At 39.8% G+C, this 25,403-nt stretch overlaps 1 protein-coding gene across 2 annotated transcripts in view; it reads left to right on the forward strand.

Annotated features, from left to right (window-relative positions):
- The window catches only part of PTPRM (protein tyrosine phosphatase receptor type M), a 761,903-nt gene that overhangs the window by 606,505 nt on the left and 129,995 nt on the right, over positions 1–25,403 (forward strand). For both annotated transcript variants that reach the window (XM_061169712.1, XM_061169711.1), the window contains one exon: positions 3,308–3,495. In XM_061169712.1, the coding sequence (XP_061025695.1) occupies positions 3,308–3,495 (188 nt within the window). The remainder of the gene's footprint in view (positions 1–3,307; positions 3,496–25,403) is intronic.

A 25,403-nucleotide genomic window follows, 5' to 3' on the forward strand; every position in this document is an offset into this window, starting at 1 on the left:
TTCTTTGTGTGCCTGGCATTCATTCCGCAATTCCTCTAGTAGATGTTCTGACCTTGGGGGAGCTATGAGTGGGGAGGGCTGAGATGTGCATTGTCAGAGGGAAGAAAATGTTCAGATTTCACAGCAGGATTTAGATAAGCTTATTAAACAAATACCATCTTTTAAAGTTGGGGCTTTGTTATTACGAACACTAATGACATCTTTTAAAGTTGGTTAGGCTTCTCTACAGAGAGAGAGTCACTTGAACAGACAATTCAAATAGCAAAAATGATGCACATTGTGAAAAATAAGTCAGCCAGATCAACAAATAACTGTTACCGTGTTGAGCTGGTACCAACATGCCAATGTGACAAATGGCGGTGCTTGCGGACTGTCCCTTCCATGTCACTCGGTGCGAAGGTGAATCCATATTTTACATAGGTTATCACTTGAAACCATGCAATGAAGATATGCTGTACATCTACCCTGGCACTTTTTGGGAATAGTGCTATTTTAATTCACACTAAGACAGGAAGATGTGTTTTGTTGTGACTCACAGCTTAGCACAATTAAATCCTGTAGTGCCTTTTATTCTCACAGGCTAAGGTGCCCAGCCCTAATGTATAAAGCTTTAGCGTGCCTTTATATCATTTTCTTGCAAAAAAAAATAGATAAATAGATAGATGGATAGATGGATAGCTACGTAGTACCATCGCCTACCTCAAAAACAGCATCCATTTCAATTCAAGATTTTTCAGCTGGTTCATTGAAAATTCGAGATCGTTTGTTAAAGAATGTAGGTAGAATGAATTCTCAGTTCTTAGAAAACCATCGGAACTTTTAGTGAGAAGCTTTATTTCTGATTTCCTCTTAGCCATAATTTTTAATTAAAAATTGCGGGGGGGTAATTTTTAACAAATATAGGAAGTTAGTGACAAATGATGTATTTTATCAGTAATCATTCTTTTTGAAGAGGTCAGAGGAAACTGATGAATCACTAATTTTGGTGGAATCAAGATTTTCTGCTAGTTTAAGTGACACAATTTCAGAACAGATATCACACCAGAAACCTTCCGTTTCCTCGTCGGCAGCTATGTTCTCGGTAATAGTGTTCTTTTCTTAGATGATCTGGTAGTGTTTAAATGCTTTAAGACGTGACCACATAATAGTGAGGTCAAGATGTCATAGTGCAGTGGGGGTGATACATACAGTGGGGACAGTGATGGCCTCTCTGTGGACTTAAAACTTCCAAGAATGCCTCGCCCTGGGATCAGAGCACTGTGAGGTTGCCAGTGGATCCACATGGATGACCCACATGATTCATTTGGGGAAGTTTAGAAGGTCAGTCCACAGTGGAGGGCATTTAATTACGTTCATCCCAAAAGGTGCAAAACTGAGAGAACGAGAGGCACAGAGGGGAAACTAATTAATGTTCCATGTATTTGAGTATGAAGAGCAGAACTTCCTGCTGGAGCAGCTGAAAGCTCCAGGGCTTCAGGGCTTCAGGAGGGAGCGTCCCCCACATTGTGAGCTTGGCAGTTGCCTACAAGCAAATCCGATGTGAAAATGTCCCGGTTTATTTGCAACTGTTCTAATAGATGGGAACATATGAATTTCTAAATTTCAAAGCAAATCCAAATGAAAAAGAAATCATAAAATCAACTTACCACCTTTTTTATTTTGTCTTTGTGTCTTTAGCCACCTTGTAGTGATCCAGGTGCCATTTCAGCAGCAGCACATAGCTACACACCTGTGTGCCACCCTTCATACCATGCATCCCAGGTGCTTTGCAATGCAGATAGAAGTGAGGTTTCAAAGCCAGGCCCAGCTCACCAAGCGCCCTTGAACTAAATTTCCTGTGGAGCTGAACTTCTCAGTTTAAACAAACAAACAAAAACCCATAGCTGAATTCCCTATTGATAAACAATCTGGTCATTTTTTTAATTGAACTTATCTTTTCTTATATGTTTTCACTCTTTATGCCTGAAATCAATTTTGATTTAATGTTCTCATTTTAAGCGACTTTCTCATTATATTTTGATGAGACAGACCCTCAGTTGTAAAACGGCTGAGGGGATTCAGCATTATAATGAGTTAACCTGTAGAATGTGGAACTCTTAACCTAATAGCACCTTCCTGCATAAGACATTTTTTAATAACTACGATTTCTGCAGTTCATTGATCTAATTTACTAGGAGTCTTCCATTAAAATATAGCCTCTTTAGGCTTATTTGACCAAATTCTGACATTAATTTTGTAATACAATTTGGTTGACTTGTTCAAGAAATTTAAGTGAGAAAATGTATGGAGTACAACTAAGACTTATTTAGTCATTACTTGGTTCACGGGGGATGAAAAGCAATTATGATACTATTTTAACCTCCTTTTCTTACTGAGTGCTTAAATTAAACACCTCCATCCTAAGGTGATGGGAGAAATGAGGCTTTGCCCTCTGACCACCTATGAATAGAAAACTTAACTGTAAAATTAAAACACAAAATAAAAACTACCTGTACTTATTCACGCAGTACTATTGCTTATGCCCTGTTTCCTTTTTCTCCTCCTCTTTTCTCCTGATATGTATCTTCTTAAAAGTGCCTATAAATGGTAAGTTCCCCCATGCGCCCGCCCCATGGAGAAGGTGTGGAGGGAATGGGGGGGGGGTGTCTTCTCTGTAGAACAAAGCCAGCTGGTTCTGCTATGCGTTGGCCTGCATGTTAGCTCCTGTAGATCATCCCATGAGTGCTGCGTTGGCCCACCGTATTCTGTCCAGCTTTCTGATCCTGGAGCATGCGAAGTGACTCATCCAACCAGGTTCCTTTCTCCGCCCCCCCCCACCCCCCCAGTTATCTTGGATCTCATGTATCATGTCCACGTTTTCATTGCTAGCTTTGTAAGCCAACCCATCTTGTGCACTTTTTCTTTGCTCACAGAACATTCATACAGAGTTGATTTCCATCATCATACAAACTAGTTCACAAATCTTCGGAAGAACACAAGACTGGTTTTGCACCAGGCCTTGATGAAGTTTCAGACCGAAACTTCGATGAACTTGAGCCCCCGAAGGCTAAAGGATTCTTACCAACTAGCTTTGGGAAAGCAAGAGATCGTTTGGACTGCTTTGTAAAAACAAAGATTCCTGCCACATCCCTACTAGTATTGCCAACCCCACTGAAATCTCTAGACACTTAACTTTTCTTTTTTGCTGAGCCATCACGGGGATCGTGGCAGCCGTAGGTTGAGGGGATGTCAGCAGCTGCTTAGATTCTTGGCGACCCCGGTGTAGCTGCTGGTTCCCCTCACTTTTTCCACGGCCTTCTTTTCCCAGACGAGACGCACACGATGGCCAGTGACACCAGCAGCTTGGTGCAGCCCCACACGTACAAGAAGCGCGAGCCGGCCGACGTGCCCTACCAGACGGGGCAGCTGCACCCTGCCATCCGGGTGGCCGACCTGCTTCAGCACATCACGCAGATGAAGTGCGCCGAGGGCTACGGCTTCAAGGAGGAGTACGAGGTGAGCACGCGCCCCGCACCTGGGCTCCCCCTCCGCCCACCTGGGCGCGGCACCGGGGGCTGTGCGACGTCTCCCCTAGCCGGTGGGGCCCACGAGGCTGCCAGGAAGGGACCAGCTGTTTCATCCCTGGGTCCACTTCCATCCAGCGGTGAGACTTAGCCACCGGGGGGATGTCCTACCTTAAATAAAAAGAGGAGAAATACTTCTTCACCTTTTTCTTTATTCTGCATAAATACGCCATGAAAACAGAGGCCTGCCAGGCTCTCTTCCCCATTCCTCATCACCTTTCCTGGCTTTTCCTATAATAAAGTCTGATGTTAAATCCCAATAATTTTGAGGGTTATCTCAGGAAGAAGCTGTCCACCTAGAACAGTTGTAGGCCAACCAGCAACGTCTTGCATGGAGATGAGATGGCAGTAGAGGGACCGGCTAGTGTCACGGCAGTGACAGCTGTCACCGTCCCGCCAGCCCAGGGAGCAGGTCGCTGTCCTGGGATCCAGTGCAGGCAGCCCTTGGGGGCCTTTCCAGGAACAGTGATATATACTCTGGCACCGTATATAAATGTAGGACTCACCCCTTTCACAGCCTCTGTCCTCAGCCTAATTCTGTTGGAAAGTCTTTCCCGAACTGAAGAGAATTAATTGATTTGAAGAGTCTGGTTCAAAAGAGCACACCTTCACTGAGTGTGTGTGCATATGTGTGTGTGTGTGTGTGTGTGTGTGTGTGTGTATGTGTGGTGAGGAGGGAGAAGGAAGGGGCTTGGATTTCTCTTACCTTATTAAGGAAAATTAGTTCACAGTCATTGGTGAAGATAAAGTAGCAGCATGCTTACAGTAAAAATAGGATTAGAAAGCCACATGGCTTTTTAAATCTAAGAACGTGTTTCTGGTACTGCATCTACCTGACTAGCTCCTACTTGGAAAACATCTTGTCTGGAATTAGAGTATTTTTAAAATCATTTTCTACCACCTCCCTATCCTTCGACGTTCAAACTCTGCTTCTTTCTCCTCTTGGGGGGCCCTCATGATGCCTCAGTTTTATTCCCCCGATGCTGCATTATCTTGGGTTTAGCTTAATTGTCCAAGGCTCATTACAGCAGTCAGAGCCCCACCACTGCTCTGCTTCTCTGAAGGCCAGGTCTTTGTTCAACGCAGACACAGACACACTTTGCTTTGTTCAACGCAAATACACAGACACACTTTGCTCTGCTGACACGTGTGTCCTCGCATATTACCAACGACTGCAGTTCAAAAGACTCCAAAGCCAAGAAAACAAACACAAACCAGGGCCCAAAGGTTTGATTTAAGTCCAGAAAATATTTCCAGATGAAGTTCTGCATTTTAGCCATCCTGAAATTCTTAGGTTTGCCTTTAGTGATTTAATTCATAATTCAGTGAAACTGACTGCCTTTGCATATTTCCTCCTGCACTTTTAAAGGCTGGCTTAGGAATTAATAGGATTAAGAGCAAGACTTCCAAAAGCATTAATATCTTATGAAAGACAAAATTAGATTATTGAGAAAATATAAGCCTAATGAATAGATATGATGTCTTTAGTTCTATCCAATCTTCTGAATGCAGTATTGCTCTAATGTTTATTAAACATGTTAATGTCAAAGAGATTAGTTATAGGCTCAAATAACAATTCGTAAAATAACCTGAGTCCAATTTTTCATGGACTATTTTAAAATACCTACCTTAGGACTTCCAATAACACACCATAGATGATGCGTATTTGAAAGTATGCAGAAAATCAGTTCCGATTCACATCTCCTGAAGAAATATGATTTATAAGTGCAAACTGAAACAGTGTATACTCATCTTAAGTGTGTTATAATTGATGATTAAGAGTTGTTATACTCTGCAATAAAATGTTGTATTAATTACAGTTCAAAGAACTCTTTTTCCCATGCTAGCTATTCAGTGGATCAGAGACGACTGTTTCTTTTTTTAATTTATTTTATTGAAATATAGTTGATTTACAATGTTGTGTTAATCTCTGCTGTACAGCAAAGTGATTCAGTTATACATATATATTCATATTTTTTCATATTCTTTTCCATTATGGTTTATCACAGGATATTGAATATAGTTCCCTGTGCTATACAGTAGGACCTTGTTGTTTATCCATTTTATATATAACAGTTTGCCTGTGCTAATCCCAAACTCCCTTTCCTTCACTCCCCCATCTCCCCTCCCCCTTGGCAACCACAAGTCTGTTCTCTATGTCTGTGAGTCTGTTTCTGTTTCATAGATACGTTCATTTGTGTCGTATTTTAGATTCCACATATAAGTGATATCGTATGGTATTTGTCTTTCTCTACCTGACTTACTTCACTTAGTATGATAATCTCTAGTTGCATCCATGTTCTGCAAATAGCATTATTTCATTATTTTTTATGGCTGAGTAGTATTCCATTGTATATATGTGCCACATCTTCTTTATCCATTCATCTGTCGATGGACATTTAGGTTGTTTCCATGTCTTAGCTATTGTAAATAATGCTGCCTTGAACATAGGGGTGCATGTATCTTTTCGAATTATAGTTTTGTCTGGATATATGCCCAGGAGTTGGATTGCTGGATCATGTGGCAACTCTTATTTTTAGCTTTTGGAGGAACGTCTATACTGTTTTCCATAGTGGCTGCACCAACTTAACATTCACACCAACAGTGTAGGAGGGCTCCCTTTTCTCCACACCCCAGAGACGACTGTTTAAAACTAACATATACAGGTATCCAGTCATCACATTATACACCCTAAAGTTACACAATGTTATATGTCAGTTATATCTCAATAAAACTGAGGAGGGGGGGAGTAAAAACTTTTCAATGCCAAAATCATTATCAGCTTTTTTTAAAAGAAGGAAGGGAAAAAAAAAAAGAGCAAATACTAGAGAGGAAAGCAGGAACAAATAGGAACACGCTATTGGGAGAAATCTGAGATGGAAAGTTCTGTTAGGAATAATCCTAGCACTCAGTAATTTTCAGGTTATTAAGTACCCCCCTCCTGGGGGCAGGGTGCGGATGTGGGTGGGAGGACCGTGGTGGGACAGAGTAAACGGGACATGAGGAGTGATGCTGGCACAAGGGTAAATCTGTATAGAGTGGCCACAGGGAGAGGGGAACACCTGCTCAGTTTCTCACCTACATCCCGAAGCCCTCCCGCTCCCTCGCCATCCTTGCCTGCACATGGCTGAATTACATGCCCACATCTTCCCTGGAGGCACAGACAAGCTTATGGGGATTAATGGGGCAGCGGCAAACCCCAGCTGCCGTTATCCTGCTCGACTTTCTTTAGAGAAAAATCCCAGGGGATTTTTATTCCAGTGTGAATCTGGAAACATCGTTAAGCAGTTATGTTTTAAAGCCCAATTTGGCTTTTAGAACTCTAACCAAACGCACCGCTTTGAATCTTGCTGTGAAGTCTGCATCCTTCCCTCAAACCCACACCAAAAGTCAGGAGTGTGTGGCTGCCTGGTGTCGTGTGAAGCTCGAGGATCAGACGGTAAGAGGCCGTGGTTTGGGAAGATGCTCTGGTACCAGACTGTGGGTATTCCAGCTCAGCCTGGGCCAAGCTGTCTAACCTCCTGGGCCTCAGTTTCCCCATCTGTAAAATGGGATAACTATAGTATCAACCTCATAAGAGTATTGTGAGGCTTGACTCATTTAATGCATCATAAGGACTAGAACTGAATCTGATATTCAGTGGCAGCTTTAGCTAATAAAAGAGGAAAGGACTAATTTATAATAGGATCCAAGGCAGGGCATTCACCCCGTGGTCTTTACAGAGAAACTGTCAGTTACAATTTCAGTACCTCTCCTGTGTTCACACTCTGGATAGATAGTTCACTTACCATGTATCATCAAAACTTGCCATTAAAAAGTAACTTAAATAAATAGGTAGGTTTGACTCTGTGGACAAAGAGTTTGAGAACTGAGAAAATAAGTTAAATATTTTTTTCCTTTTTAAAATATTGGCGTATAGTTGACTTACAATACTATATTGGTTTCAGGTGTACAACATGGTGATTTGATATTTTTATAGATTACCCATCAAAGTTATTATAATATTATTGACTGTATTCCCTGTGCTGAATATTACATCCCTGTAACTTATTCTTTTTTCTTTTTTACGGTTTACCAGATAAAATATAGTTTGCTCAGTTAAACCTGAACTTCAGATAAACAGAATAATTCTTTAGTATACGTATGTCCCAAATAGTGCATGGGACATACTTATACTAAAAACTACTCACTGCGTATATGAAACTCAGTTAATATTTAAAAGCATATGCTGTCAACTTTTATTGTTGAAACAGTATTTTCATATCTAAGTTAGAAAAGTCCTAAGGGATGGTGTAGCTACAGACCACAGAATACTATCTTTTAAACAATGGTTCTATGAGTGTCTTTGCAAGGTCGGATTTGGGGAAAAGCTTACCATAAGCTGCGCTCGTTAGTTCACTGGAGAATACCAAGCACGTGGGGTGAATGTGACACGTCTGGGTGCTGGGGACACGGAGGACACCGAGTGTCCTGCCCTCAGGAGTCTCCCTCTGCAGGAGGAAGCAGTCATGGGGTGGTTTTAGCACCTCTCATGAAACCTCACAAGAGAGATTTGCGTTAGTACTTTGAAGGCTTGGGGTGCAAGTCTGGGCAAGGATGACTTTTTCCTTGAAGGATGTGTTGGAGTCGGCGAGGGGAAGGCAAAAGAGTGGGATTCCAGGTAGACACGGAAGCAAGAGAACGTGGGCAGTCAGGGCGCTGTCGTGAAGGGCCACGTGTGTCCCACCCAGAAGCTTGGACATCATTCTGGCCGCCGTGGGAAGAGAAGAAGAATTCAGGTAACGCATGCGTCTCATTCCTGCACCTGGAGGGAGATCTGTTAATACAAACAGCTTAATTTTTAAACGCTGTTGTACGCGGCACACAGGAACTGCTTGAAAGATAATAATCCACACCCAAAAAGTAAAGGGGAGATGGAAAATGTATTTACTGGAAAAGAGTAGTATGAACTACATCCCTTTCTCCCCATGCAAAAAATTGCAGCGCAGTGCTTGGCTTCCAGATTTGTTGAAGCGATGAATTACTTCAATTCGGAAGCATTTCTTGGGGGAAACCATCAAGAAAACCTCAGGTTGCCTCCGTGACTCAGCACAATCACTCAATCAGTCAGTTTTCTTCAATCCACGTACGTTGGGAAACACCAGCCACTTAGACTGTAAAATACTTTTGAAATGGTGACTTTCTCTCTGTTGACACTGTTTCAACAAATTCGTCTTTATCTTTTCCAAGACAGAGATGTCTGAAAACTGGCCTTAACCCTGGAAGGGTTCATTACCGCTCAAGTAGCCGACAGAAGTGTGTCCAAACCAGAGGGAAAACATGCTGGGGATAAGACAGCAGCACTGAGTGCAGATTTTTTTTGTTTGTTTTTGTTTTTTGTTCTAACAAGATCGTCATATGGCATCTCTCACCAGGGAAATGCAATAATTTGATTCAGAAGAAACTCAGACATGAATCACAATAAAAAAGTAAACAGGCTGAATTGAACAGAAAATGGCATGTTGTCAGCAGAGACCGGTTTGGGGATCTCAGGAGAAAGACCCAGTGGAAAGGGCAAGTTTGTTTACGTTGCTACAAAAGAGGAGCTGATTCTTTCTTCCAAAAAGCAAAGATCAGTCTGTGCTCAGCCCTTGGAGAAGATCCGTGGGTTTACCAGAAGTGGAGAAAGGAGACAGCTGCACTCAGGAAACAGTGGAGGCCTGAGTGGCTGCCCCTGCAGACTCCTGGGCCTTTATCACCTGGAATGAAAAGGAAGATTCTCCAGCTGTGCCCTGAGCCAGTAGGCCCTGCCCTAGATGTGGGAGCTGCTCCCCGCTACCTGAGTGGGATGGAGAGGGTCCCAGCCTCAGGGGTGACCCTGCACAGTTGGAGAGTGAATTCCTGCCCCTCTGTCATCCCCAAAAGGTCTTCTTTGGTCCTGGATTTTTGAACTGATCCTAATTGTCTTCCGGGATCCAAGCAGAAAAACATTAACCTGAAGTAGGAAAATAGTTGTGCAGTTCTGAAAGAGTGTATGTTGCTATCGTTGTAAAATTAAGATAAGGGAAGGACAGCAATTTAAAACTACTCCCACATAGGACCTCCTGAAAAACACTGATGGTACTATTTTATTAGCTAATAATTAATATTGCTCTGGGGCACAAACATTTATTTTCCAGTTACTAGATCTGAAATATATAAACCTAAGTAACTCGTGGCAGCTACTTCTCAAAAAACTATGTGTGTGTGTACATATATGTCTAAAATTATTTAGAAAAGCATTATCCTGACCCCACCTACTTTTATCCTGCGTGTTTCTCTAGGGCACAAACACGGATGATTAATTTTATAATTGAACATGGAGACTGGTTTTTAGCTCAGTTTAAATTGGGGAATTGGAGGCTTTATGCCAAGATCTTCAGGCTTAAGTACAACCTATGCGTTTTTTCAAGGAACCTGGAGTTTTTTTAAACATGTCTAACTCCTAGTAGCTCCTTGTAGATCTTTTTAAAATGTATGGATTGTATATTTTCCCCTCTCATCCTTCCCCCTGCTTTCTAAGTAAAACAACTGATTTTGTTCAATGTAAGCACAATGTTATATTGGATGGCTTTGTCTGTATTTGACAAAGTGTGGTGAGCTAAGAAGGAATTGTCTTAGCAAAAAAAAGTCTCACTTGCCCTCCAAATCTGAGTTTCATTTTGGTTTGTTTTTTGTTTGTTTGTTTGTTTGTTTGTTTAATTTACTTGCCTCCCACCTCAGGGAAGCCAGTGAAAACTAAATAGAGAAAAACACTCCCTGAAAAACCACCTCCCCCCCACGGAGGCTGCAGTTCTAATTCCTGATGAAATGCCCTTAGACAGCAAGGCCCTCAGCTGGGAAGACAGGCCAGCATCCCCAGGTGGGCGGCAGTGCTGCTGGGGAGAAGGGCGCCCTGTGCCTGGTCCCTCCCTGCGCGGGGCTAGTGGGCAGGTACCTCTAGAAAAATTCTAAGAATAGTGCCCAGCGGCCCCTTTGCTGGGTTTTGAAAACAGAGGCCGAGGCAGGTGGCATGAGAGGTGCTTTGTGTTCTTACCTGCTGGAACCATTGCTGACACAGCTGGCCCGTGCTCGTGGGTGGTCCAGCGTGGAGGCACCCCCTTCCGCTCACCTCCAGCCCGCACACTCTTCAGATGCGCTTTTCAGTTCCCGCTTCATATTCTGAGGCACCAGCTGAGTCCATCAATTGCCACAATCAGTGCAGGTTATTTTCTGTCCCACAGGACACAAAATAAACAAAACAAAACCATTGAAAGCCAAGGATGGGGACATGGGGGAGCCTTGGCAAGCTCTGCAAATACATTAAGAATCACAACAGCTGCGCCTCCAATGGCTGCCGCAGCCAAGTAAGTTTTGACATTTTTTTTTCCTTTAATTATTACGGTGATGCTGAGCCAGGTCCATGAGAAAATGATAAAAACTTCTATGTGAAATTTTGAGGCTGCTTCAAGCTGTTTGGGGCAAGTCAAGTGTATGTGTTCATAAACACTTTCTTAGTAGATGAAAATCTCTGCGTATTTTAAATAACGCAACAGAGATGGTTGATTTTTACTGTGAATACTCGGTAGATTTTTCACTAAACTACGAATATAAAAGTGTCTTTTATTTGTCACGTGGTCCATTTTGTCATGCTTGCTTTCAGGACCTCTTATGTGTTAGCTGATTTTTTTAATCCAGTTTCCTTTTGCCCACACCCCTGATAATATCCCGGACTCAGAAAACTTTGGAAAATTTAGTTAAAAATTGTTATTTCCCACGACTCTCTATTCCTCCCTCTGATTTGAGTTCATGGTGGTGGACCTTTTCCAGTTTGTTTGGAGTAGTTCTAGTTTACCGTCTGGTTTCCATTTTGAAGCTGGTCATTAGAACTGTCTTTATCTCCCCCGGGAGGAGTTAGGCGCTTTCCCCACTTGTTAACATGCTTTTAGTGTCGGATGCCATTAGTCACAGGACCCGGCCCAGAAGGCACTGTCGGGATGCCTGTATCCCACACCTGCCGACCTCGTGTGTCTCTGGTATCAGCTGGATGCTGTCACCGCCTGCTAGCCTGGTCCAGCTGGCTTCAGCACAGTGGTATTGCCCCTCCCCCCGACCTCCCCTCAGCACCTCCCAAGTCCTATCCGCCTCCCCTCCCGCCGTTTCCAATTCCATCCCTTCCTCTCCCAGCCCACCGGCCGCCCTCATCTCTTGCCCTCCCCCTTGTAACTCTCCCCGACGTCATCTCTCGACATTTACTCTCCCCCTTCACATCTACCCTCCACTCTGCAACCAGTTTTCTTTGGGAAACACAGATGTTATCACATGTGATGCTAAAACATCTGCTCTGGATTCTTTGCAAAATTAGGCCCCTCCTTAGCAGGGAGTTGTCAGTCCTCCGGGACGCGGCCCTGGGCCTGCTCCAGGCTGTCGCTGTAACCACGGCAGCTTCCCGCCACGTGCCTCAGGGCCCAGCTCCTGTGGATCCGCCCCTGCACCTTTCACACCCTCAGCACCTCGCTGTCTCTGGGCTGTGTTCCACGTCGTGGTTTCTGCCCGGAGTGACTGCCAGCTCCCTTCAGACCCAACGTGGATGTTACCAGACACCAGGCCGTCCGCGGTCTCATCGCTCTGCGTTAGAATAACATAGTGGGCAATGATAATACCGTGGGCAATGTATTAACTGATAATATGGTAAAGTGTATATTAATTGATTATCCAATAGATATTTGAGAAACACTGCTAAATATGTTACTTTACATTTGTTGAATTGATTTCTGTGTATTTCAACACATACACCCCTAGAAGGGGAGATGAAATTAAAGATGGATAGAACTATTACAAATACACACTCAGAATGGTACACGTCATCACGTAGGAGCAAGAGGATTAGCAGTGTCCAACCAGGAAACACGGTGCTGACCGACTGGAACCTTACCAACACCCGTCACTGAAAAATGGGAAGAATGGCGTGGTTCCATCTGATAATTTTTACTCACTGAATGCCAGCCATATGTTTAAAAAAATTAGAGTAAATATTTTTATTCCATATTTGCTTTCATTTCTTTTTTAATCCCTAATAGAAATAATGTAGAAATATCTAGTGACTTCAGTGCATTTCAAAACATGACTATTGCAAGAGAGAAACTGTATGTCATCGTACACAGATTCAAAGCTCATAAAGGTAATTTGTGTTATCATGGACGTATTTTCAGGGGGAGCAAGGTTTTGAGGGGTGGACTTTTCATGAAATCTTGCTTGGTTCCTAGAATGATGATGATGATGTTGATGGTTAGACCTACGTTGGTCTAGCCCTAACCTTAATGTGGTAGCACTCTGCAAAGATACACACACAGATAGAGAGAGACACATAGATATTTCTAACCACAATGCTCTTACACTGTTATCATACCCATTTTACAGATGAGGGAGTGACTCAGAATGTAAGTCATTTGCCCAAGGTCATCCCACTTTGGAGTGGTGGGATTTACTCCATAACCTGTTGACTCCAAAGGCCACGTTCTTTTCCACTACACCGCATAACTTCTTCATGGAACACCACGAAACACAGACCTACAGAAGTTAACCTTGGGTTTTATTGATTTGACTTGTGATTTCATGGCAGGAGCGTTGTTTTACTCTGTGCAGTTCTATTTGCTTTGAAGTGTTCTGTCCTTTGGCAGAGGACAGAGCCAGCCCCGGGGGCCCCGCTGACAGCGCCAACTCTGGTTTGTTTCAGCATCTCAGCATCAGCAGATGCTGCCCCTTATCCTTGCTCAGCATGTCAGTTCCAAGAGTGCGGTCACTCCAACATTGCTCCTGCTCTGGCTTTTCCTTGTCAAGAAATGCAGGGAAATTATTCTGCAAATATCAGCCAGCCTGGCTCGTCGGAAACCCACCAGGACCAGGTATAAGCTAAAATCAAGCTGCCGCTCTTGAGAGGCATAGATCCCATAGGCTGTCTCCCTGGATTGCTGCACGACTGCCAGCCAACCCAGTAGAGGGAGGGAGAAGAGGAAGTGTAGACGCGAGTTGTGTGTGAAAACTGAAGGTTTTCTCAGAGATCCTCTCTGGAAGAGATTCTGGAAGAAGTTGCATCTTTTTTCAATGAGGTGATTCAACACAATGGTAACAACCTTGTGAACTGGATCTCTGACCTCCAGGCAGGACCAAGATAACATGTCTCAGCTTCGACTAAATGATGCAAAAAACAACCAGTTGAAAAGGCAATTATTCTTTTTCAAAGAACAGTGCTGGGAAGTAGAAAGGACAGGGGATTGGCCATGAGAAGACTGGATCCCAAGTCTTTGACCTGTCACGTCACTGAAGAGTCTCGCTGAGACCCTAACCCCAGACCCTTGAGCGAACCACTCACCTCCCCTGAAGCAAGTGGGTCAGTTCCGAAGACCAAGCACTTCCTAGAGTCTCTGTATCGTTAGTCGAGCCGTCACCTTGGTGATGTTGGACTCCCAGTTTGGTTGACACATCTCCTTGGACGGGATGTTTTTTGGTTCACGCTACTCCATGGATGGGATGTTTTTTGGTTGATGTATCTCCGTGCATGGAATGTTCTCCAGTGGGCAGCCCTGACCAGCTGCCTGAGAACCGAAGCCTGGCGGTCACTGGTGTGTAGAGGGCCGTCACTTGGGACCCGCGGGCAGTTCTCTGGCCCCCTCTTGCCAGTTTTGAGTTTATTCAGCATTTCTGAACAAGGGAGTTTCTGTCCTGATGTGCCCTTCCTCTTTTTTCCTCCTCCTTTTTCCCTGTTTCAACCTCTTCCCACTCTCACTTCTAACTCCCACCTCATCTCCAAAACACTGGGAAGGCCAAGTGGAGAGAGTGCAGTAATGACATTAGTACATTTTTGTATAAAGTCCTCACCGTGTCTGAAAGGTGTCTGTGATCAGAGTTCCATTCCGTCTCTAATCCCCACTGTCCCCGTTTGTAAGGATCGTGAATAATAAGGAAATATATGGATTAAAAGTTTGGAATTAATTTCTTTCACATTTTATATAAATCCACATTATTGTTACATGTCTTATTCAGACCAAAATAATATTGAATCAGAGGCCATAGCCTTTTTGACCTGTCCTGTCTCTGAAAAGAAAGAGAACATGCTGACTTTTCCACCTTCTTCTGAAAGAAAAGTAGCTTTATGTCCTCAATGGGCTTCACCTATTATTCAGCATCTTCGAAATTTTTAAAAAGTTCTTCACTCCCTTTATCTTCCATTGTTGCCCTTTAGGGACACGTGGAAAACCTTTCATCTGTTTACTTCAGGGAAATTATACAAGAGATACTGAATAATTATAATGCATTCAGTGTAATTATAAACGTCTAGCATATGTTTTTATATGTATTGTATTTATGTACTTTAGGTAATTATGCATTTGAGTTCCTTGCCAATTTTATGGCCAAAATATTTTACTTGGCTGATTACTAAGTGTATTTTAAACTTACTTCTTGAAACATGAAGAGAATATACTATAAATCCAGTTAACATAATTTATCTGCCTAAAGAGAATGCTTGCTTTTATTTTTTTCTCGATTTTAATGATGAAAACCATTTGTAAGGCTGCAGGGTAACAAAATATGTTTTTAAAGGTTTCTAAGTCCCGATTTTATCGTGTTTTTTTAAAAAGAAAATTTTGAAAGAAATTTGAAATTTTAAGAAAAGTGTGAAGAAAAAAAAAAAAGACAATAAAAATCACCCATAAACCTACCCTCAGTTTTCAGTAAGTTTCCATCCAATATTTTAATGCATTAGAATCTTTATATAAATCGTTTCATACCTTGTTTGTCTTTGCCATGAACACTGCTATGAATAATTCTTTGGATTTACCTCCATTATTTTCTATAGATAGATTTCAAGAGGTGGAATTAATGGTTCAAAGTATATAAAATGCTTAAGTTTCTTTATGAACCTATTATGTTGAAAGCTTGCTTTCCAGAAAAATTGAACCAATTCACACACGCCGTTAGCACTTTCCATGAGAATGCTTACCTCAACATACCAGCACTCAAATAAGCATTAGTCTTTTTTTTTTTTATCATCTTTGCCAGTTCGATAGGTGGAAAAAGAGTATCTCATTATTGCTCCATTTGAAACTGGACATGTCTTTATATGTTCACCAGCCACGTGAAAATTTTCTTTTATGAACTGTTCATATGCTTTGCCTGTTTTTTTACTGGGGTGTTAATGTCTCCTACTGACTTGTACGACCTCTTCTATGCTTGCTTTGTCCTTCTTTAAAAATGTATTGGCTGTCCTTAAGCTTTGTGCTGCCATCATTTTAGAATCACCTTGTCCATGAAAAATGGACATTTCATGAAGCTGACATTTTATACAGTCAGCTTCATGAAAAACTCTGTAATTTTGTTTGGAACTGCATGGGATCCACTTATAAAGTTCAGGAAAATTGACTTCTTGGCAATATTGGATCTTCATGTCTTAGTATGGTTTATGCCTCTATTTATTTGGATCTTCTTTTATATTTTTCAGCAGAGTTTCAAAATGTTCTCCATGAAATCTTGTACATCTTTTAGTTATGTGTACTTATTTGTTTTGGTAATAGTATCTTTTAAAGTTACATTTTCTTTTTATTGCAAGTATATAGAGTACATGTATAAATATATAGAGATACAGGTATATAAGTATATGTGTGTATATGTATGTGTGTATGTATGTATATTTGTATATTGCTCCTTTGTCCAGAAACATTTCTCAGCAATCTTTATTTCAGTCATTTCTCTGCAGATTATTCTGGAGTTTTCCATGGAGAAATCATGTCAACTTTCATTACTGACAGTTTTGTTTCATCTTAATCCTTATACATTTATTTTTTCTTATTTATAAAGCTCACTAGAACCTCCAGTACAACACTGAATGAAACTTAGGTTGGCAAGCATCATTGTCTTGGTCCTGATTTTCAGAGAAAAGGCTTTTAATGATTAATAATTAGTCATAATTAGTTTAAGGATATTCCCTTCCATTTCTGGTTTATTAATACTGTTTACCATAGATAAATATTGAATTGGATAGAATGCTTTTTTAGCATTTATTGTTATACAAAATAATTATTTTATTTCTCTTTCTTAACATGTTAGTGTGGTGGGTTAATTAATGTAGTTAATATTCTAATTTTGAACCAACCCTTCATTCCTGGGATAAACCTAACTTGGTCATGATATGTTTTAAATATTGCTGAAGGCTGTTCACTAATGATTTTTACATCTATGTCCATGAGTTACTAGTCTCTTAATGATCCTTCTTGTATTTTTATTTTCTCATTTTAGAATGAAAAATATATCTGCTTTTTAAAATGAATTAGATAGCATTCTGTGTTCTTTCTGTTCCCTTAAAAGAGATCATGTGAGATTCAAGTTATCTTTATTTTTTTTTAGATGTGACCTTTTTTCTTTTTAATTGGAGTATAATTGCTTTACAATGTTGTGTTAGTTTCTACTGCAAATTATCTTTAGAACTCACCTACAAAACTGGCTAGGTCTGGCATTTTCCTCATAGTAAAATTTTTAATTACTGAATTTTTCAGTAGTTATAAGACTATTCTGTATTGCTAGTTTTTCTTGAGTTAATTTTATAGTGAATATCTTCATAGAAATTGTGAATTTTGTCTAATTTTTTACTCAAGGGTATACATTTGTTCATATTTTCTTATTATCTGTCCTTTATCATCATTAATAGTGTTTATCTGTGCCTTTTCTCCTTCTTCTTTCTTGACTATTCTTGCCAACATTTTGTTGGTTTTATTAGTTGTTTCAAAGAGATAACCTTTGACCTTGTGGATCTTTCATATTGCCTGTTTTAAATTTCTGATATTCCTGATCTTTTTTCCTTCTACTTTCTTTGAGATTATTCTATTCTTATTTTTAAACAAGATGCTGAACACATTAATTTTCAGTCTTTCTTTTTTCTAGTAGAAGCATTTATTTAAGTATTAATTTTCCCTCTAACTAACAGTCGAGTACTCTTATCCTTCAGTATTTTTAAATTTTCATTACAATTACTTCTTTGACCCATGCATTATTTAGAGCATGTGGGTGCATGAATATGTGTGTTTTATTTCTCAGCGCATGGGAGATTTTTTGGTTGTCTTTTTATTAATGATTACTAACTTAAATGTATGATGATTGGAGAAAATTCATTGAAATTTGTGGGCATTATTTAGAGCCGTCCACATGGTCAATTTTCTTAAATATTTTATGTATTCTTTTTTTTTTTTTTATAAATTTATTTATTTATTTTTGGCTGTGTTGGGTCTTCATTTCTGTGCGAGGGCTTTCTCTAGTTGCGGCGAGCGGGGTCCACTCTTCATCTCGGTGCGCGGGCCTCTCACTGTCGCGACCTCTCGTTGCGGAGCACAGGCTCCAGATGCGCAGGCTCAGTAGTTGTGGCTCATGGGCCCAGTTGCTCCGCAGCGTGTGGGATCTTCCCATACCAGGGCTCGAACCCGTGTCCCCTGCATTGGCAGGCAGATTCTCAACCACTGCGCCACCAGGGAAGCCCTATGTATTCTTAACAATGTTGAGTGCCAAGTTCTGTATATTCTTTAGATCATGCTTTTTAAAAAGTTTGCTGTTCAAATTTTCCGTATACTTACTAGCTTTTTGTCTGTTTGATCTATTACTGAAAGAGGTTAAAAGAAGTCATATATTTTGAAGCTAAGTTATTAGGTAAATATAAGTTTAGAATTGTCTCTCCTAAGTGAATTGAACATTTCATCATTAGGCACTAATATCATTGTCGTTAGTTTATATTGTCTAATTTCAATATAACTATGCCAGTTTCCTTCTAATTAGTTTTTTCCTGGATATATTTTCTCTCTATTTTAGTTGTGTCTCTTGTAAATAGCATATAGCCGGATTTTTTTTCTGAATTTTTGCATTTTATTTTATTTTTTTTTATACAGCATGTTCTTATTAGTTATCCATTTTATACATATTCGTGTATATATGTCATGGATTTTATTATTTCAGCTTTTACCTTTAAAAGTCTTACAGCTTTTACCTTTAAAGTCTACTAATTTACAACTTAGTACATTTTTAATTTGCTGCGATTACTGATTTATTTGAATTCATTTCTGCCACCTTATTTTGTGAGTTATGTTTGTTCCACTTTTCCTTATGCTTCTTCCCCCCACCCCACATCTTCTTGCCTGTTTTTAATTAGTTAAATTTTTGTCTCGTTTTATTTTTCTGTCTACTAATTTGGAAATTATACACTTTTTTCTTTTACTAGTCACTAAAGAAATGTTAGCATGCATATTTTAAAACCTAGAAGTAAATTAATTGCTTAACCTTCTCCTCTCAGATATCTTTCCTCCCCTATAAATATCTCATGATAAGGAGATTCCCTGAGAACAAAGATTCCCTGGGATTTGTAGCATCTACAAGGTAGTATTTCTTTAATTTGCTCATTCATGCATTCAGCAGATGTTACTGAGGACTCTCAAAGCTAGACCCTAGGATTAAAAAGATAAGTAAATCTTGGTTGCTATTCTTTTTTTTTTTTTTTTTTTTTTAAACATCTTTATTGAAGTATAATTGCTTTACAATGGTGTGCTAGCTTCTGCTTTACAACAAAGTGAATCAGTTACACATATACATATGTTGCCATATCTCTTCCCTCTTGCATCTCCCTCCCTCCCACCCTCCCTATCCCACCCCTCTAGGTGGTCACAAAGCACCGAGCTGATCTCCCTGTGCTATGCGGCTGCTTCCCACTAGTTATCTATTTTACATTTGGTAGTGTATATATGTCCATGACACTCTCTCACCCTGTCACATCTCACCCCTCCCCCTCCCCATATCCTCAAGTCCATTCTCTAGTAGGTCTGTGTCTTTATTCCCATCTTGCCACTAGGTTCTTCATGACCTCTTTTTTTTTTTTTTTTTTTTTTTTTTTCCCTTAGATTCCATATATATGTGTTAGCATACTGTATTTGTTTTTCTCTTTCTGACTTACTTCACTCTGTATGACAGACTCTAACTCCATCCACCTCATTACAAACACCTCCATTTCATTTCTTTTTATGGCTGAGTAATATTCCATTGTATATATGTGCCACATCTTCTTTATCCATTCATCCGATGATGGACACCTAGGTTGCTTCCATGTCCTGGCTATTGTAAACAGAGCTGCAATGAATATTTTGGTACATGACTCTTTCTGAATTATGGTTTTCTCAGGGTATATGCCCAGTAGTGGGATTGCTGGGTCATATGGTAGTTCTATTTTTAGTTTTTTAAGGAACCTCCATACTGTTCTCCATAGTGGCTGTATCAATTTACATTCCCACCAACAGTGCAAGAGTGTTCCCTTTTCTCCACACCCTCTCCAGCATTTATTGTTTCTAGATTTTTTGATGATGGCCATTCTGACCGGTGTGAGATGATACCTCATTGTAGTTTTGATTTGCATTTCTCTAATGATTAATGATGTTGAGCATTCTTTCATGTGTCTGTTGGCAATCTGTATCTCTTCTTTGGAGAAATGTCTATTTAGGTCTTCTGCCCATTTTTGGATTGGGTTGTTTGTTTTTTTGTTATTGAGCTGCATGAGCTGCTTGTAAATCTTGGAGATTAATCCTTTGTCCGTTGCTTCATTTGCAAATATTTTCTCCCATTCTGAGGGTTGTCTTTTGGTCTTGTTTATGGTTTCCTTTGCTGTGCAAAAGCTTTTAAGTTTCATTAGGTCCCATTTGTTTATTTGTGTTTTTATTTCCATTTCTCTAGGACCTGGGTCAAAAAGGATCTTGCTGTGACTTATGTCATACAGTGTTCTGCCTATGTTTTCCTCTAAGAGTTTGATAGTGTCTGGCCTTACACTTAGGTCTTTAATCCATTTTGAGTTTATTTTTGTGTATGGTGTTAGGGAGTGTTCTAATTTCATACTTTTACATGTACCTGTCCAATTTTCCCAGCACCACTTATTGAAGAGGCTGTCTTTTCTCCACTGTATATGCTTGCCTCCTTTATCAAAGATAAGGTGACCATATGTGCGTGAGCTTATCTCTGGGCTTTCTATCCTGTTCCATTGATCTATATTTCTGTTTTTGTGCCAGTACCAAACTGTCTTGATTACTGTAGCTTTGTAATATAGTCTGAAGTCAGGGAGCCTGATTCCTCCAGCTCCATTTTTCGTTCTCAAGATTGCTTTGGCTATTCGGGGTCTTTTATGTTTCCATACAAATTGTGAAATTTTTTGTTCTAGTTCTGTGAAAAATGCCAGTGGTAGTTTGATAGGGATTGCATTGAATCTGTAGATTGCTTTGGGTAGCAGAGTCATTTTCACAATGTTTATTCTTCCAATCCAAGAACATGGTATATCTCTCCATCTATTTGTATCATCTTTAATTTCTTTCATCAGTGTCCTATAATTTTCTGCATACAGGTCTTTTGTCTCCTTAGGTAGGTTTATTCCTAGGTATTTTATTCTTTTTGTTGCAATGGTAAACGGGAGTGTTTTCTTAATTTCACTTTCAGATTTTTCATCATTAGTATACAGGAATGCAAGAGATTTCTGTGCATTAATTTTGTATCCTGCTACTTTACCAAATTCATTGATTAGCTCTAGTAGTTTTCTGGTAGCATCTTTTGGATTCTCTATGTATAGTATCATGTCATCTGCAAACAGTGACAGCTTTACTTCTTCTTTTCCGATTTGGATTCCTTTTATTTCTTTTTCTTCTCTGATTGCTGTGGCTAACACTTCCAAAACTATGTTGAATAATAGTGGTGAGAGTGGGCAACCTTGTCTTGTTCCTGATCTTAGTGGAAATGGTTTCAGTTTTTCACCATTGAGGACAATGTTGGCTGTGGGTTTGTCATATACGGCCTTTATTATGTTGAGGAAAGTTCCCTCTATGCCTACTTTCTGCAGGACTTTTATCATAAATGGGTGTTGAATTTTGTCGAAAGCTTTCTCTGCATCTATTGAGATGATCATATGGTTTTTCTCCTTCAATTTGTTAATATGATGTATCACGTTGATTGATTTGCGTATATTGAAGAATCCTTGCATTCCTGGAATAAACCCCACTTGATCATGGTGTATGATCCTTTTAATGTGCTGTTGGATTCTGTTTGCTAGTATTTTGTTGAGGATTTTTGCATCTATGTTCATCAGTGATATTGGCCTGTAGTTTTCTTTCTTTGTGACATCTTTGCCTGGTTTTGGTATCAGGGTGATGGTGGCCTCATAGAATGAGTTGGGGAGTGTTCCTCCCTCTGCAATATTTTGGAAGAGTTTGAGAAGGATAGGTGTTAGCTCTTCTCTAAATGTTTGATAGAATTCGCCTGTGAAGCCATCTGGTCCTGGGCTTTTGTGTGTTGGAAGATTTTTAATCACAGTTTCAATTTCAGTGCTTGTGATTGGTCTGTTCATATTTTCTATTTCTTCCTGGTTCAGTCTCGGCAGGTTGTGCATTTCTAAGAATCTGTCCATTTCTTCCAGGTTGTCCATTTTATTAGCATAGAGTTGCTTGTAGTAATCTCTTATGATCGTTTGTATTTCTGCAGTGTCAGTGGTTACTTCTCCTTTTTCATTTCTAATTCTATTAATTTGAGTCTTCTCCTTTTTTCTCTTGATGAGTCTGGCTAATGGTTTATCAATTTTGTTTATCTTCTCAAAGAACCAGCTTTTAGTTTCATTGATTTTTGCTATTGTTTCCTTCATTTCTTTTTCATTTATTTCTGATCTGATCTTTATGATTTCTTTCCTTCTGCTAGCTTTGGGGTTTTTTTGTTCTTCTTTCTCTGATTGCTTTAGGTGCAAGGTTAGGTTGTTTATTCGAGATGTTTCCTGTTTCTTGATGTAGGCTTGTATTGCTATAAACTTCCCTCTTAGAACTGCTTTTGCTGCATCCCATAGGTTTTGGATCGTCGTGTCTCCATTGTCATTTGTTTCTAGGTATTTTTTGATTTCCCCTTTGATTTCTTCAGTGATCACTTCGTTATTAAGTAGTGTATTGTGTAGCCTCCATGTGTTTGTATTTTTTACAGATCTTTTCCTGTAATTGATATCTAGTCTCATAGCGTTGTGGTCGGAAAAGATACTTGATACGATTTCAATTTTTTTAAATTTACCAAGGCTTGATTTGTGACCCAAGATATGATCTATCCTGGAGAATGTTCCATGAGCACTTGAGAAAAATGTGTATTCTGTTGTTTTTGGGTGGAATGTCCTATAAATATCAATTAAGTCCATCTTGTTTAATGTATCATTTAAAGCTTGTGTTTCCTTATTGATTTTCATTTTGGATGATCTGTCCATTGGTGAAAGTGGGGTGTTAAAGTCCCCTACTATGATTGTGTTACTGTCGATTTCCCCTTTTATGGCTGTTAGTATTTGCCTTATGTATTGAGGTGCTCCTATGTTGGGTGCATAAATATTTACAATTGTTATACCTTCCTCTTGGATCGATCCCTTGATCATTATATAGTGTCCGTCTTTGTCTCTTGTAATTGTCTTTATTTTAAAGTCTATTTTGTCTGATATGAGAATTGCTACTCCAGCTTTCTTTTGATTTCCATTTGCATGGAATATCTTTTTCCATCCCCTCACTTTCAGTCTGTATGTGTCTCTAGGTCTGAAGTGGGTCTCTTGTAGACAGCATATATATGGGTCTTGTTTTTGTATCCATTCAGCCAGTCTGTGTCTTTTGGTGGGAGCATTTAATCCATTTACATTTAAGGTAATTATCGATATGTATGTTCCTATTCCCATTTTCTTAAATGTTTTGGGTTTGTTATTGTAGGTGTTTTCCTTCTCTTGTGTTTCTTGCCCAGAGAAGTTCCTTTAGCATTTGTTGTAAAGCTGGTTTGGTGGTGCTGAACTCTCTCAGCTTTTGCTTGTCTGTAAAGGTTTTAATTTCTCCATCAAATCTGAATGAGATCCTTGCTGGGTAGAGTAATCTTGGTTGTAGGTTTTTCTCCTTCATCACTTTAAGTATATCCTGCCACTCCCTTCTGGCTTGCAGCGTTTCTGCTGAAAGATCAGCTGTTAACCTTATGGGGATGCCCTTGTGTGTTATCTGTTGTTTTTCCCTTGCTGCTTTTAATATGTTTTCTTTATATTTAATTTTGGATAGTTTGATTAATATGTGTCTTGGTGTGTTTCTCCTTGGATTTATCCTGTATGGGACTCTCTGTGCTTCCAGGACTTGATTAACTATTTCCTTTCCCATATTAGGGAAGTTTTCAACTATAATCTCTTCAAATATTTTCTCAGTCCCTTTCTTTTTCTCTTCTTCTTCTGGGACCCCTATAATTCGAATGTTGGTGCGTTTAATGTTGTCCCAGAGGTCTCTGAGACTGTCCTCAGTTCTTTTCATTCTTTTTTCTTTATTCTGGTCTGCAGTAGTTATTTCCACCATTTTATCTTCCAGGTCACTTATCCGTTCTTCTGCCTCAGTTATTCTGCTATTGATCCCATCTAGAGTATTTTTAATTTCATTTATTGTGCTTGTCATCGTTTCTTGGTTCCTCTTTAGTTCTTCTACGTCCTTGTTAAATGTTTCTTGCATTTTGTCTATTCTATTTCCAAGACTTTGGATCATCCTTACTATCATTATTCTGAATTCTTTTTCAGGTAGACTACCTATTTCCTCTTCATTTGTTAGGTCTGGTGTGTTTTGACCCTGCTCCTTCATCTGCTGCGTGTTTTTCTGTCTTCTCATTTTGCTTATCTTACTGTGTTTGGGGTCTCCTTTTCACAGGCTGCAGGTTCGTAGTTCCCGTTGTTTTTGGTATCTGTCCCCAGTGGCTAAGGTTGGTTCAGTGGGTTGTGTAGGTTTCCTGGTGGAGGGAACTAGTGCCTGTGTTCTGGTGGATGAGGCTGGATGTTGTCTTTCTGGTGGGTTCGTCCACGTCTGGTGGTGTGTTTTGGGGTGTCTGTGGCCTTATTATGATTTTAGGCAGCCTCTCTGTTAATGGATGGGGCTGTGTTCCTCTCTTGCTAGTTGTTTGGCATAGGGTGTCCAGCACTGTAGCTTGCTGGTCGTTGAGTGAAGCTGGGTCTTGATGTTGTGATGGAGATCTGTGAGAGATTTTCGCCGTTTGGTATTACGTGGAGCTGGGAGGTCTCTTGTGGACCAGTGTCCTGAAGTTGGCTCTCCCACCTCAGAGGCACAGCCCTGATGCCTGGCTGGAGCACCAAGAGCCTTTCATCCACACGGCTCAGAATAAAAGGGAGAAAAAATGGAAAGAAAGAAAAAAAGAGGATAAAATAAAATAAAATAAAGCAATTATAATAAAAAATAAGAAAAAAAATTATTAAGAGTAAATTTATTAAGAAAAAAAATTTTTTTTAATTTTTAAAAATAGATTTATTAATTTTTTATACTAAAAATAAGAAAAAAATTATTTAGAAAAAATTTATTAAGAAAAAAAATTTTTTAATTTTTTAAAATAAAAAATATGAAAAAACTTATTAAAAATTTTTTTAAAAATAGAAAATAAGGAAAAAATTATTAAGAAAACATTTATTAGGGGAAAAAAATTTTTAAGCCAAAAAAAAAAAAAAAAAAAAAAAACAAAACAGACGGACCTAACCCTAGGACTAACGGTGAGAGCAAAGCTATACAGACAAAATCTCACCCAGAAGCATACACATCTACACTCACAAAAAAAAGGAAAAGGGGAAAAGTTAATATATCCTGCTCCCAAAGTCCACCTCCTAAATTTGGGATGATTCGTTGTCTATTCAGGTATTCAACAGATGCAGGCACATCAAGTTGTTTGTGGAGCTTTAATCCGCTGTTTCTGAGGCTGCTGGGAGAGATTTCCCTTTCTCTTCTTTGTTCCTACAGCTCCCGGGGTTCAGCT

This window comes from Eubalaena glacialis, chromosome 15 (assembly GCF_028564815.1).
Source record: "Eubalaena glacialis isolate mEubGla1 chromosome 15, mEubGla1.1.hap2.+ XY, whole genome shotgun sequence".
NCBI lineage: Eukaryota > Metazoa > Chordata > Mammalia > Artiodactyla > Balaenidae > Eubalaena > Eubalaena glacialis.